At 40.7% G+C, this 14,322-nt stretch overlaps 1 protein-coding gene across 4 annotated transcripts in view; it reads left to right on the top strand.

Moving 5' to 3' along the window:
- trio (trio Rho guanine nucleotide exchange factor) overlaps positions 1-14,322 on the top strand; it is a 299,147-nt gene that overhangs the window by 228,057 nt on the left and 56,768 nt on the right. For 3 of the 4 annotated variants that reach the window (XM_075677243.1, XM_075677245.1, XM_075677246.1), the window contains exons 37-41: positions 4,897-5,032; positions 7,992-8,084; positions 12,379-12,546; positions 13,300-13,356; positions 14,052-14,173. In XM_075677243.1, coding sequence (XP_075533358.1) covers positions 4,897-5,032; positions 7,992-8,084; positions 12,379-12,546; positions 13,300-13,356; positions 14,052-14,173 — 576 coding nt within the window. The remainder of the gene's footprint in view (positions 1-4,896; positions 5,033-7,991; positions 8,085-12,378; positions 12,547-13,299; positions 13,357-14,051; positions 14,174-14,322) is intronic. The other variant, XM_075677244.1, reaches the window with a different exon arrangement.

The raw sequence follows: 14,322 nt of genomic DNA, 5'->3' as shown, positions 1-14,322 counted from the left end.
CACCATCATTTAGGCATTGTTTTTCTTGCAAAGCCATACTCAGTTAGTATGCGGAATTTTCGCTGTCCACAATGTTGCATGTGAGTGCGCTTGCAAAAAGTGTCAGATTATTCTTTGAACTTTAGTTTATTTATTTTTAGTGTCCTCAAACAACAGTTAGTGGTTATGGTGCTGAGCACTGTGATGTGCCTGTAGGCACACTTGCAATGCATTTGAACACACCTTCTTTATTGGTCTGAAATTAAATAAATGTATCATATGGCAGAACTGTTCACAGCATTACTGCATCATTTATTTTAATATAGCACTTGCTGGTGCTCATAAGATGTTATTTAAACTTGACCATCACTCTGTTTAACTTCCATAGCAAGCATTAGTTTAGTAATGGGCCAATATTTTATTCATATAATTCAGTCTTTTAGTTGCAATTGGGGACCAAGATTAAATATCAAAATGGTAAGTTTGGCGATTTGGTAGTTTAACATAATCGAAATCAAACATCAGAAAATGAATGAAGGACAATAGACTCAGACAACACTGAGCACTGACTCACAACTATTTTATTACACTCATGTGATATAGACACAAAAACAAAGGTACATGGTGTATCTAAAGTATGCAGGGTTCATCAACAAATCATGCCATTCATGAGTTTCACTTCTTTGTTGTGCACTTAGACAGTATATGGGGGGATCATGTTTAAGTTTTATGGATTTTTTACAATCGCCTGTGGCAGATAGCCTAATTCTTGTTCTTGATCAGGATTATTCGAAGAGGCAGCCATTACTAGCACGAGAAATCAAAACTTATATTCAAATAATAAAAGAAAGTTCACTAATTACCTTCTTAATTACTTTACGGCCAATATTGCAATTTACGAATTGTAGCCATTGAGCTTGCAAGATGTATACACTTGAAATGAATTTCCAGGATGACACCAGTTTCGAGATATTTCCCAAACTGTGGGACAAAATACGTGTGTGTCCCAGCTACTTTTGTGCTTCAGTGCATAGAAGAGTGTTTCGTTAAAAATTAAGTGAAATAACAGTACGTCTTTATGGCAAGTTTAATGGTGCGTACCTCCAAAGTGGCATCATTCTGGAAATTAATTCCAAGTGGGTATGCCTTGGAAACTTGCAGTCTACAATTTGTAAATTGCAATATGTGTCCTAAAGTAATTGAGTAGATAATTAGTGGATTTTTGTTAAGTAGTTGTATAGTTGTCAATTTCTCATACAAGTATTGGCCCCCTCTGAATAATTCAGCCCAAGGGCAAAAATTGTCATCTGCAACAGGCTATATTTAAAATTCAGTAAAACTTTAAAATGATCACCCTATATATCTCATCAGTGTAATAAGGCATTTAGTTGCGAGTCCACGTTCGGTGTTGTCCGAGTCTTGCCCCTTTGTGTATTTCGTGCTGTTTGACTTCAATGATGCCAAAATGAAAGGCTTTAATAATAATAATATTTGGGGTTTTACGGGCCAAAACCACTTTCTGATTATGAGGCACGCCGTAGTGGAGGACTCCGGAAATTTTGACCACCTGGGGTTCTTTAACGTGCACCTAAATCTAAGCACACGGGTGTTTGCGCATTTCGCCCCCATCGAAATGCGGCCGCCGTGGCCGGGATTCGATCCCGCGACCTCGTGCTCAGCAGCCCAACACCATAGCCACTGAGCAACCACGGCGGGTTATGAAAGGCTTTGTTAACTGTAGTGTGGCCATGTGCGCTGTTCTACCTTCCTGTGTTTGTTATAATATATACCATTTCTGCTAAGCAGACAAGACTTAAGTACTGCTCGATTCCAATTTAGCAATTGCAGCATGGGCTCTATAGCTAATAAAAGGTAATAGTTCTTTCCTTATTAGCTACCTGTATATTGCTATTTCTCATGCAGATGATTACTGCCTCCTTGAGAAATTCACCTGAATATGTAAAAAACACTGCCACAGACAATTTTCTTTAATTCTTTGTTCTGATTGAAAAAAAAAGTTGTGTGTATACTGAAGCCCTCTTTATTTAGTCTTTTAATTTGTTTTATTGACACCATTTTTGACTTGGTGTATGGATGACGTCATTACACATGCTTGGTATTTCTTCGAGCTTTAGAAAAAAACTACTTTGATATTCAAGTTACTGAATTTGCCCAGTGTTCTCCATTTAGAACACTAATCTGTCATATTTTGTGTTTTATTCTGTTGTCAAAAATACATCACAATACTCATATTGGTGCATGTAAAGTCTCTCCAGAAATTTTAGGTAACCGTTAGCAGATCTTTAGCAGTCTTGTATGCATTGTGTTACACATTCTTCAGAATTGATCTTCATTTATTGTTCTGTTTCATTCATTTGAGTAAGCTGTGTTGATGACATTTTGTGATTTCTTTCCCCCTGCTGAAATTGAGGAGCAGCAGGTTTGGGCACATTCAGGAAGCAGATTTGAGGTATCAGGATTGTCTAAATGTTGCCAGCACTGCTGTCTTGTTTGGGCATATAAAGCCCAGAATTTAATTGATTTAACTGCCATATGGTGCAGATGCTAGAAGGCGGTGCTAGAATTTGTTTTCGAGGATGCAGTGGTACTTACTTTCAGCAGTTGTTTTAATTCAGAATTACTGTTGCTTGCGCTTGGTTTGTTGTTGTTTCTTTATTTAATAATTTATTGCCAATGACTTTGAAGCCACACATTGTCTTGTTTTTGGTTTAGTAACATTTTTTTGGTTCGGTGTCATTGCATTGTCTATATTCTGCCTAGTCACTTGTGAATGTGCCTGCTTAGAATGTTCATGATTCACTGCAATGGCTTTTTCGCTATGGCGTTGTGCTTCTAAGCATGCCATCGCTAGGTTGTTTCTCGATCGTGGTGGCGACATTTCTGTGGGAGCAAAATCCAAAAACACTCGTGTACTTAATTTAGGTGCACATTAAGCAACCCCAGGTGGTCAAGATTAATCCAGAGTCTTCCATTACGGTCTGCCACATAATCATACCATAGTTTTATTTAGAGCCCCATAATTAAGTTTAATTTGAATTGGAACATTCATGCTTTGAATTTTTGTAGCAGCCTAAAGAAAATCCATATTTCTCGCTCATTTACATTGTGGCCCTGGCCAAAGCTTTCAGCTTTTAAGATTCTTGCATAGTATATGTAAACCACTGATTGGTCAGCATACTCGCTAATGAGTTCACTCATTTCTCATGCGTGACTGTGAGTCTCAGTGAGTTTCAGTGAATAGGGCTGGACATTAGTGGAGGCCGAAAAATACTATTTTAAGCCCAAGCGAGTGTCTACTAAACTTTTGGTGCTTCCTGGCTGTCATATTTTTCCTGTGAATTGATCTTTGATAAAAAACTATCATAAAATTGTTCCGCTACCGCAAAACATTGATTTGAAAGCAAGGATTAAGAAAACCTAATAGGAAAGAAGCCACAGTAAAGCAGAGTTAACAAAACATCATTACTACAAGTGGTACATCATCTTTTGGTGCTTCTCATTTGTTAACACAAAGCACTGCTTGCTGATTAGCTTTTAGTACAAGATCCGTGCGAGGATGGCAAAGCCATCAATCCATTAACCAGGAAGCAGCCTTACTCAAGCATGTACACTGGTGAGCAAAAGTTTGGAGACCATGACATCAGCAAGAAATTGAAATATATTCAAGCACAGCTCCGTTACCTGGAATTAATTTAATAGATTGTATTGGTGAAACAAGCGCACGTAGGTGTGCACTCTTTGATTTCTTCCGGAATGCCCAGGCTGTGAAAAAAAAAATCACGGCACCTTTGGTCCCCAAACTTTTGCTTACAAGTGTACATGCATATTTGTACAGCATACATGTACAGCATATTCAGCAGACCTTAAAAAATATATGGGGTGTTTAGCATCCTCAAACTGTATAGTGGGTTGTGAGGCACACTATAGGCAGGGCCTCCCGATTAAATTTAACTGTGCGGTGTTCTTAGCATACACCTAAATCTAAGTAAAGTACCGTGACCAAGAATCTTAACTGCCATGAAGGCAATGTGGCGAGTCTTGAGGCAAGAAATATCTAGTGGCGGTGGAAGTACCATTTTATTTATAGTGTGCAATCTAGGCCGGTAAGAAGGGTTTATAATAGTAGAATTGAGTATGATACACCAGCATAATGAGTTGACAAATGTGGAGGATACGTCTGCAATAAAGCCAAAAACAGTCCTTTGCCCCCACTATTGTGTGTCACATCCGTCTGCTGCCACTGACATCCCCAGGATTTCTGGACATGTACATGGCCCACCATCTTTCGGCAGTGGCCTCATGCCCCGCCGTAACTGAATAGGGAAAGGATGAAAAACGTTATATTTCACTAACTAAATTAGTTATTGAAAATGACTTGCACTTATATATACTAGAGACCCACTGGGACATTCTTGGGAAATTCCAGTAGTGTGCTGCAAAGTAGGTTCCCATAACATTTGAATATTTTACAACAGACCTTATGCGACTCTCCCATAGGCTCTGTTGCAAAATATTCAGATGTCTTAGGAACCTGTGTGCTTTGCAGCACGCTGCTAGAATTCCACCAGAATGTCCCAGTGAGTCTGTATCAGGCATTACTGCGAGCCATTTTCGATGACTAATTTTGATCATGAGGTATAATTTTTTTCGGCTTTTCCGCGTTCAGTTACTGTGGAGGGGTGCAGCTGCCACTGAAGGATGGCGCGACGTTTACTTGTCCCAAAATCCTGGCCGTGGGTAACATTCTGTTCCTCCAACTCGCTCCTTCGTAGACATGCTGCAGGGTATTACATCACCCTTGTGAGCTCTTGTGCACGCATGATGCTGTAACAGGATGGCTGTCTGCTTTGAGAGCCCAGTGTGCTCACTGCATTCCTTCTCTTTGCCTCTCACCAGAAAGTGGCTGACCAATCCAGTGCGGAAGCTGAGCCATGGGCGCCTGGATAAGGCAGATCCTGCTTCTGCAAAAGGCAATCCCACACCACCTTCGAAAAAGCTGGCACCTCCTGCTGCTGTGGCACAGTCTTCAAAGGCAAGCACTCTGCTACTTCTGCAGGTTTCACATACACATGGCTAGTATGCGCTCATGGCAGCTCATGAGCAATTGTGTTAATGCTTCTCATTAGTGTCCATTTGAAAGATGAAATTTCATCAGGTCAGCTACCCCCCGTATTCTAGAATATTCCTTCAACACTCCACCTTGGCTTCAGACATGGGTGTAGCCAGGGGGAGGCACACCAGCCATGTGCCCCCCCTCCCCTTTCTGGAATTTCAGTATACCATGATACATGGCATACAACACCCAACAACACTCACCTGCCCAGCCACCCCTCTCCCTAGTCATGTGCATGTAACCCCCTACCCACCACGGTAGACCAGTGGCTATAGCATTGCACTGCTAAGCTTGAGGTCGTGGGATCGACGTCACCTGCCGCGGCTGCATTCTGATGGTAGCAGAATGCAAAAACGCTTGTGTACCATGCATTGGGTGTGCATTAAAGAACCCCAAGGGGCCAAAACTAGTCCAGCCCCCTCCTACGGTATCATGGTTTTTGCACGTAAAATCCCAGAATTAAATTTAAATTTTAAGTACCTAATTTTAAACTTCCGCTCTATAAACTAATTCAGTGTTCCCGTTTAGTCTTACTTTAAGAAGGAATCTCACATTTCAGTTTATATTTTTTTTTATCTCAACATTCACATCGGGGTTTCTTTTTATACTTCATACCACATGTTCTGTGGAAGCTGTCTCGGGGTAATAAAAATAAAGGATTTCAGACAAATTGTATTTACTGTCCAAGTTTCGTACCACTGGAGGAATTCGCTTGATAATTGCCATCACAATTTGCATGGCAGTAGCCATGGACTAATTAACGATGTGCCAAATTTAAGTCTGACTAAATAACTTTTAGATAATTACTTTAAGGGACATGTAACAACACAATTGCAGTCAGCTAGTACTTGTAGAATAACCCTGTGCTAGGAACTTGTGCCTGGCACCATTTTTGACAAATAATGCCTAAAAATTTGCCATGAAAGGCATTGCTTTTGCCATTTAATGTGTTTCTGCAATTTGAAGAATGCAGTACAGGAAACTGTTAACTGTAACAGCATCATAAGGCACTTTCTGAGCCCTTACTTCTTGAATATCGCACTGAGCACAAAGTTTCTAGCATAGCGCCATGCATTAATTGCTGACCTACTTCAATTCTGCAATTACCTATTAAAAGGTTAATAGGGAAATTTTTAGTTAATTTTATTGGCAGTTAGTGTGCATAATCTGATGCATCCCACTGATATGAAGTTTGGTTAGCGAAAATTATTTAATTGCTAATCTCTTGCTCTTAAAGGGCCCTTCACCAGGTGACATAGAAAATTTTGGTTATATGCTGGAAGTTATGTGCTGGAAGTTATGTGCCTTCTCGGGAGCGTTCTACGACAATAATTTTTCAAATTGGTTTGTTAATAGCCCAGATCGAAATATTTCAAGTGCTGCAAACCCATGATTTCGGGAGGGGATCATCACCGCCAACATGACACTCTCTCCACTTGCCTCCGTCTAGCTTCCGCAAGTGAAATACTACCTTCCCTGCATTCTCCCATACCGGAGCAAAAGGATCGTGTGACGCATACGTCACTAGCCCCTCCTCCCCCTCCCTCTCACTTTTTCATGTACTGTGCACGAGAACGCCTGACTAGCAGTATAAGTCAGTGCTACACGAACACTGAGGCAGACGCAAGTTGATCACAGAGCAGAATTGCACGCTGGGATGCAGTAGAAAATGGCGTAGTTTCGTTCTCTGCACGTGCGACTGCACGACGTGGGAACAAGCAAATAAAACAGAAGTATATCTCTCTTGCTACGGTACAGAGTAAAACAAGGACACGCGGACATTCAGTTTGCAGGTTTTATTATTTCTGTAAACCTTAGTGTGGCCTATTGAAGCAGCAGATCAAACAAATGACTGTTGTTGCCTTGAATAATGATCGAAGTCATGTGTCACTGTGAGTGACATTACAGCACTGCAATTTACGTAGGTGCACTTGTGCGATTGACGTCTTCTCTCTGGCTGGGAGCGCAACGCCCGCGAGTGAAAGGACACACAGTGTTTGGTTTGAAATTTGAGCTCTTTTTGCAGCGCATAGCGATGTAACACTTCGCAGGCACGATCATTAGCACGCATTGTATGCACTGCTTTTGTCAGTTCAAAATGGCCAGACCTGGTTATGGGCCCTTTAAGGTATGACGCCATTTTCAGCTAAAATATTTTTTGGAAAAGTGTAAAAATACAAATTATTATCTATCTTATAAACACAGTTTTCAAGGCAAATTTAAGTGTTATTTAATCTGTAAAAAGTTTAATTCTTGTTAAAAAAAATTGTTAACAAATATGGGTCTCCCACCAGCACTTGTAACTTCAATTTAACTTGCCATAACGGAACAATTTTTGGCAGTCACATAGGAGAGATATTGATCTGTGCAAGGAACCAAAACTAACGAGATCCGAAGAATTTTGCAAGTGTAATGTGTTCCCAAAATCCCCAAGTGCTCGGAAGATACATTCAGCAGAGATAAAGTTCTCCAAATTTTTAGGTGGTCTCCTCTAGATTCTTGTTTTTATCTGAATTTGCCCATGAGGCACCCCATATTTATTTTTCTAGCTTGGATTGCAGCATCAATACCTTAACAGGAAGCCTTTACATTGAGCGGCCAGTGAATTGTGAGATGAGCACTCCAGCATACTGCAATGAAGCATACAAGCTGCAATGCGAGAATAAATTAATGGTCTCAAATAAAGATAATAGGGCCTCAGTATTGCTGTTTGAGCCAACCTATTCAAGCAATAAAACCTAGTTACTATCATACATTGCCTTTCTAGCACTTTCCGAGGGCTCTGAAATGACCAGTAAAAGGTTCAATTTCTGCTCTTTGCATTTGATGATTGTAAAGTCATACATTTTCTGTTTGTTTGGCATAAATCAAATTCCAGTTGTTAAGCTACAAGGAAGACATGGGCAACAAGTCATCTTCTCCAGGGCCTCCATCGAAACCAAGTGACAGTACTGAGGTTAACAAAGCTGAGGTACGTGTGTTGTTGAGTTGCATGTGAATTTGTGCTGTTAAAGAAGACCTCATTCTAAACGTAGCAGCTGTCAAACAAAAGTACCTAGTCAACAAAACTGCTTAACCCCGCAAATATAAACTTCTCTGAAGCTACTGCATGGGCAAACATGCACATATTTCAAAATTAGCAACACCTAATGTTTTAAAAAACTTTTCTCTTGTGAATTAGGTGAGCATTGTATCATGGCACACTCTTCATTCCATCTACATGGAATGGAGAGTGTAAACGGACATTTCCACTTCATTGTTGGCACTGTGTTTTGTGGTGATTGTTTTCTTCATTCTTTCCACCCTCCATTGTTGGCTCACATGCTTCTGTGCCAGAAATTCTGTGCCAGGGTCAGCAACACAGCTCGATGTATGGTAACAATAGGATTAAAGAAAAATTTTTACATAATACGGTCTCTGTTGAAGAGGCACCCAAACACATTTCTCCTGAAATACAAATCGTTAGGAGTGCGATATGAATTGGGGACATAATGAGCACTATGTTTATTTTCTTCACTCCCTCTTCAACTGATCAGCTCCTTTCAGCTGGGGCACCGTAGATTGCTATGTCCTGCCTACTGCTTCTTTCATTCTTTTTCTCCTTCCTGCGGTGTGCTTATGGTAACCTTTCAACCTTGGCGCCTGACAAAAGTACCTGAGAGAGTGACAAAGGAGCAGTAGCAGGACAGGCAAGACGTGTTAACTGAATTTTCCCTGTTTCCTAGAAATGCCTGTATAAAATAAATGTCCTGATGCAAGTATTCCGTCAATCTTGTTCGGCTTTACTGTATTGAAAATGAAATCAACATAAATCCTTTCCTGCTACAAGGCATGAACTGGAAGCAGTACTCAACAGCTCAAGGCATAGCCTTCTGTCTTAACTTTTCAGCCAGGACATGCTGTTAAACTGGTGCACACTGGGGCTTGGGTGGAAGCTGATTCTTTGTGTGTTGACACTTGACAATGCTCGAAATGCTTTGCAATAACCACAGTTCATTTATTCCTACATCCACTAAAACTAACTTTATTGTAATACTTTATGCTCATTGTGTTCACAGATGGCGCAGCATTTTTTTAATAATATGAACCTTTTAGTTGATCTTCTGTAAGCACTACAAATTCAAATGATGCCAATTGTAGTAGCACGATCAGTAGTTAGGATATTTCATTAAACGTACTGAAGTTCTTACCTAATTGAGCAGGTGTTGGCTGCATTTAACAAAAGTGCAGAATCAAAACATTTGAGAAGTGTTTTTATTTACATATAAACTATAATAGTGGATCATTTTGTGGTCTGTGTAGGTCTTTGTGCCGATTTTTTTCCCCTCTCCTTCGCCCTTTTTTAGTAATAAAATTCACTTACGTTGTCTTCTTCTCAGTTGCCCTTCTTTCTTTTTCTTTGTGGTCAGCATAAACTGCACGTTTGGCACATCAATAGGAAGAACTTTCTGCCTGACCGTAAACTTTATTAATCTAAGTATGTTTCCTGGTTGAAGTACCAAGCGTGCTGTATAGGGGCACATTATTGTATTGAAATCAAAAGTTTGATGTTTCATTGCCTTGGGATCTTGGTTAGGAGCACCATAATTCATTTCTTTCTTTCTTCTGATGTCTATAAAATAAATGCTTCCCTTGTTTGTTTCAATTTTCTTCTTCTTTGAGAAGTCGGCTGTTCCCTTTTTTAATTACTGTTATTAATTTCAGACCTGTAAAAGTAATATGGTACTGACTATTCATCGACTGCTAAATAACTGCTCAAGAGCAGCACTTAGTTATGGCAGCAATAATTTTTCTCCCTTTTTTTTTTTTCCCTGGCCTTGTGTGCACATCTGTTTGGAATGAGTCGAGCTGTTCAGAGATTAGTTTAAGGTCAGAGCGAAAAGCAGTTCTTGTCAAGAGAACAGTCACTGTGTCGGTGAAGGCAAGTGCATCTTATACGCGTCCATAGCCTCCTATCATGGCTGGTCTCATTTCTGTTCAGTATGGGGGCCATTTGAATGCGTGAATATTTATTTGCAGCAGGTGAAGGCACGTTTTGCATCAACATTTGCCTTTCTTCCTGAAATAACAAATAACATTTTCCAGCAATATATTAATAGCGCCAAACCATTAATAAATTCCGAAGTTGTATGCTTGGAAAGCAGTTGGTGTTGTCTGCAGGTTTCTGTATTATACATTGTTGATGTTGCTTAGTGGCTAATGAAGGAATTGTAGTTCAGTACCTCGAGTGCATAGTCCTTATTTTGTTAAATATCTGTGAATGTTGAAGTTTCAGTTGTCATCTCATCGAGTTACTTTTAGTTAAATAAAAAGGGGGGGGGGGTGTAAGAGCAACCTAACATCATCAGTAATTTCATCAGTGAATAGCCCTTCAGTCATAGCGACCCGCCGTGGTTGCTCAGTGGCTATGGTGTTGGGCTGCTGAGCACGAGGTCGCGGGATCGAATCCCGACCACGGCGGCCGCATTTCGATGGGGGCGAAATGCGAAAACACCCGTGTGCTTAGATTTAGGTGCACGTTAAAGAACCCCAGGTGGTCAAAATTTCCGGAGTCCTCCACTACGGCGTGCCTCATAATCAGAAAGTGGTTTTGGCACGTAAAACCCCAAATATTATTATTATTATCAGTCATAGCTATTAACAGTTCCTGAGCTCTGTAGGCATGTAACAAAAGCAACACAATAAAAGTGCATTGATGCCAAGCATGAATATGCTTTATTTTACATGATCTGGTAAATATTTTAGGCAGCACAATTTTACTTTGCTTGATTGTTTTACTCTTATAGAAACAGTACATTGAAGGAAACCACGGTCACCTGATTCAGAACTTTTTACCAAATATTATAACATGCTCATTGTCTACTGCCCTTGTTCACATGTGTCAGACTCTTGCTGAGGGACATCTACTGTCACTTCTGTTAAGAGCAATTACTGCTAGTCAAACAGAAACATGCTGAATCTACGGAATTAGAAGAAAAACCCCAGAAAGTGCAGATTTAACAGAGGTGACTTTAGGAGAGTCTGCCGTAGAACTAACCTTTTCAGTGAATATATATCTCCAGGATATAGCATGTTTACAAAACTATTGCATTAACAACTTTAATATTTGTGTTCCTTAAAAGTTAGTGGCAGGTGTTAATGTTGTAGTTGCACATCTCAGAGCGTGTTGGTTCAAAACCTGTTGCAGAACATAGGTATTCTCTACAGCTTTTAAGAACCTGCAGTGCTATAAGTGCTCTTTATATGGCTCTGTATTTGCTGTTGCTGGTGATCCTTTTGTGCATGAAGCAGGTGTTGCAGGGGAACTTTAGTGTAATCTGCATGTTCACTTGTTTTGTGCTCTTCTTTTTCTTTTTTTCTGAGAGAAACCACATCTTTACTGCAATGCAAAAACACCCATGTACTTAGATTTAGGTGTACGTTAAAGAACCCCAGGTGGTCAAAATTTCCAGAGTCCCCCACTACAGTGTGCCTCCTAATCAGAAAGTGGTTTTGGCACGTAAAACCCCGTAATTTAATCTTTACCGCAGTAGGTCTGTGTTGAGAGTTTTTCATTTTCATAAAGGTATCCTCACTTGGCTTAGTATTTGTTGTGGCACCTGCTGCAGTAGTGGGTGCCACCACTCTTCCTTTGGTGAAATTTGATGGAGCCAGACTACGCATTGTGTAGCGAAATATGATCGAATTAGGAACTTTCAGGTGCATCACTCCTGAATTAAGACGGCAAGCTGGGCGAGTTGGTGATTGAACATGTTCCTATGGGTGGGCAGCGCAACCCGGACGAAGGACGAGAGGAAGCGCTCGTGTTGTGTACTTCCTCTCGTCCTTCGTCCGAGTTGCGCTGCCCACGCCCACCCATAGGAACATGTTGCATCACTCCTGCTGAGTGACTGACTTTCTCAAATTTTAACTATTGTGGATCCCTTGATCCAGGCACAGGTTATTCAGGAACCTACCCAAATACATTCTCAGTCTGTGACAGTCTGTGAGTCTGTGGAGGGATGCTTGGAGTCTAAAACATTTAAGCACCGCTGACTTGGACCACACTTGGTATTGTCATGTTCGCTTAGCACCTTTCACATGCATTAAGCGAAATTTTTGTCTGTTGCTTGCTGTTGGCATAGTATGGCATGACATCAATTACTGGTGTACAGCTTTATCTCTCTTTCCTGGGTAAGAAACTTGGGCTATCTTTCTAATCTGTGAAGTCCATGATGGTCAACACAAGAGACACTGTGATTTAGATTAGATTTATCGTCTTTCAGCAGCCAGCACAGCAAAAGCTCTGTGCTAGTACGAAGTCGTCATCTGTGGATGCTGATCCTGGTGCAACAGCTGAGGAGGAAGAAGTGTGTGAGCTGCCACCTCCAATGGAAATTCAGGATCATCTTTTTAAGCCTCAGCAAACTCCAGACTTCACTATTGATCCTGCAGTAAGTGCGCTTCCTTAAGCCATATGGTGTCATCATCATCACCCTAAATAAGTCCACTGCAGGATGGAGGCACAGCAATATAGAATAAACTTGTACTGCCACAAATAGGCCCATTATATGCCCACATATTTCCTGATCTAGCCACCCCGTCTGATTTGCTGCCACCCTTCATTGCATTTTCCTTTGTTTAGCGACCATTCTGTAACTTATACAGACCTCTGGTTATGTGGTCTGTGGATAACATGGCCTGCTAAGCTCTACTTTATTACTCTTGACTAGGATATTTTCTGCGTGCACTCGATTCTCAATCCATACTGTATATCCTAATGTTGTACTGTTCAGTGCATGGCAGAATATATTTGTGTACTTTTATTTTGACGATACCAGTAAGCTGCCATGCACGAGTTGTGAGTGTCTGCCAAGTGCGCTACAAACCGCCTCAGTGGCTTGGCAGCTATGGTGTTGTGCTGCTAAGCATAAGGTCGCGGGATCAAAGCCCGTCTGCGGCATGAAATCCCAACTGTGGCAGCCGCATTTCGATGGGGGCGAAATGCAAAAATGCCCATGTCCTGTGCATTGAGGCACATTAAAAATCCCCTGGTGGTCAAAATTAATCCGGAGTACCCCACTATGGCGTGCCTCATAACCAAATTGTGGTTTTGGCGTATAAAACCCCAGAATTCAATTCAAGTGCATTGCAACCAATGTTTATTTTGTCCACTGGTACAACGTTAAGGATATATATGTTTTCAGGAGCCTGAAGAAAAAGCATTGGCTGGAGAAGTTGAGGATGCAGCAAAAGAGAAGCAGGTAATTTTTTCTTGCAGCATACTTAACACAACATCAATACCAAGTTGTTTATTTCAAATAGTCAACTACACAGTGGTAATTTTAACCTCGAATATTTGTTTGTGACACGAGTTTCTCACTCTCTCTTGCACAATTTGCAAGATCTTGCACAATTTTGAAGAGACCATATGTGAAGCTGTGATTCTATCCTTTTTTGTGCTGAACATCTGCATACTCCTTCGTCACATTCAAGCACACACACCAGTGTTGTCAAGCTTAGATTGTGTACTTGGGTGCGTAAATACCTCATTGGCAGATAAATTGCAAATAAGTTCTGTGCAAGTCCCCAATTTCTTTTCATAAATAACATATGGGCCGCCCTGAGGTATATCAAGGGGGAAAAAAAGAAACTGTTTTCACGAAAAATTAACTTCCATTACTTGATGCTCGAACTAAAAAAAATGTTTAAGCATGGGCACTTCTTGAAATTCGTGACACAGTTGGAAGAGAAGGAAATTCAACAGAAGACCACTGCTGCCCAAAAAGTTAAGATGTTAGGGTATAGAAGGCAATGTGGAATATAAAATATTTCTGCATAGAAACAGGCGCTTTCCAACACTGGCTGTCAAACATTCACCACAGAGCATGCCATGAAAGTTTACTTTTTTTTTTCCTGCAACAGTGGGTGTTGAGTACATGTGTTACTTTTGCTACAGGCACTGATCACTCAGGATGATGACTCCGAGACCACAACTTCGCAAGAAGATCCACACGAAGGAAGCCTTGAAACAACAGTACCTGATGGCAGAGAAAGGGAGAAGTCCTTGCAAAAGCGCAGGCATGTACAGCTCACATGTGCAGAGTTTGTGCACTTGCAATATCTAATTGGTTCATGAAAGGCAGGGCAATATCATAAACTTCATTTGGGGATCTCTTACATGCGCATACACATTTATTATTGCAGGAATACAGAAACATTGGTTTTTG

Source organism: Dermacentor variabilis, unplaced genomic scaffold, assembly GCF_050947875.1.
Source record: "Dermacentor variabilis isolate Ectoservices unplaced genomic scaffold, ASM5094787v1 scaffold_12, whole genome shotgun sequence".
Lineage (NCBI taxonomy): Eukaryota > Metazoa > Arthropoda > Arachnida > Ixodida > Ixodidae > Dermacentor > Dermacentor variabilis.
Note: the sequence above shows the minus strand (reverse complement) of the source record. Positions and strands in the feature narration are given on the sequence as shown.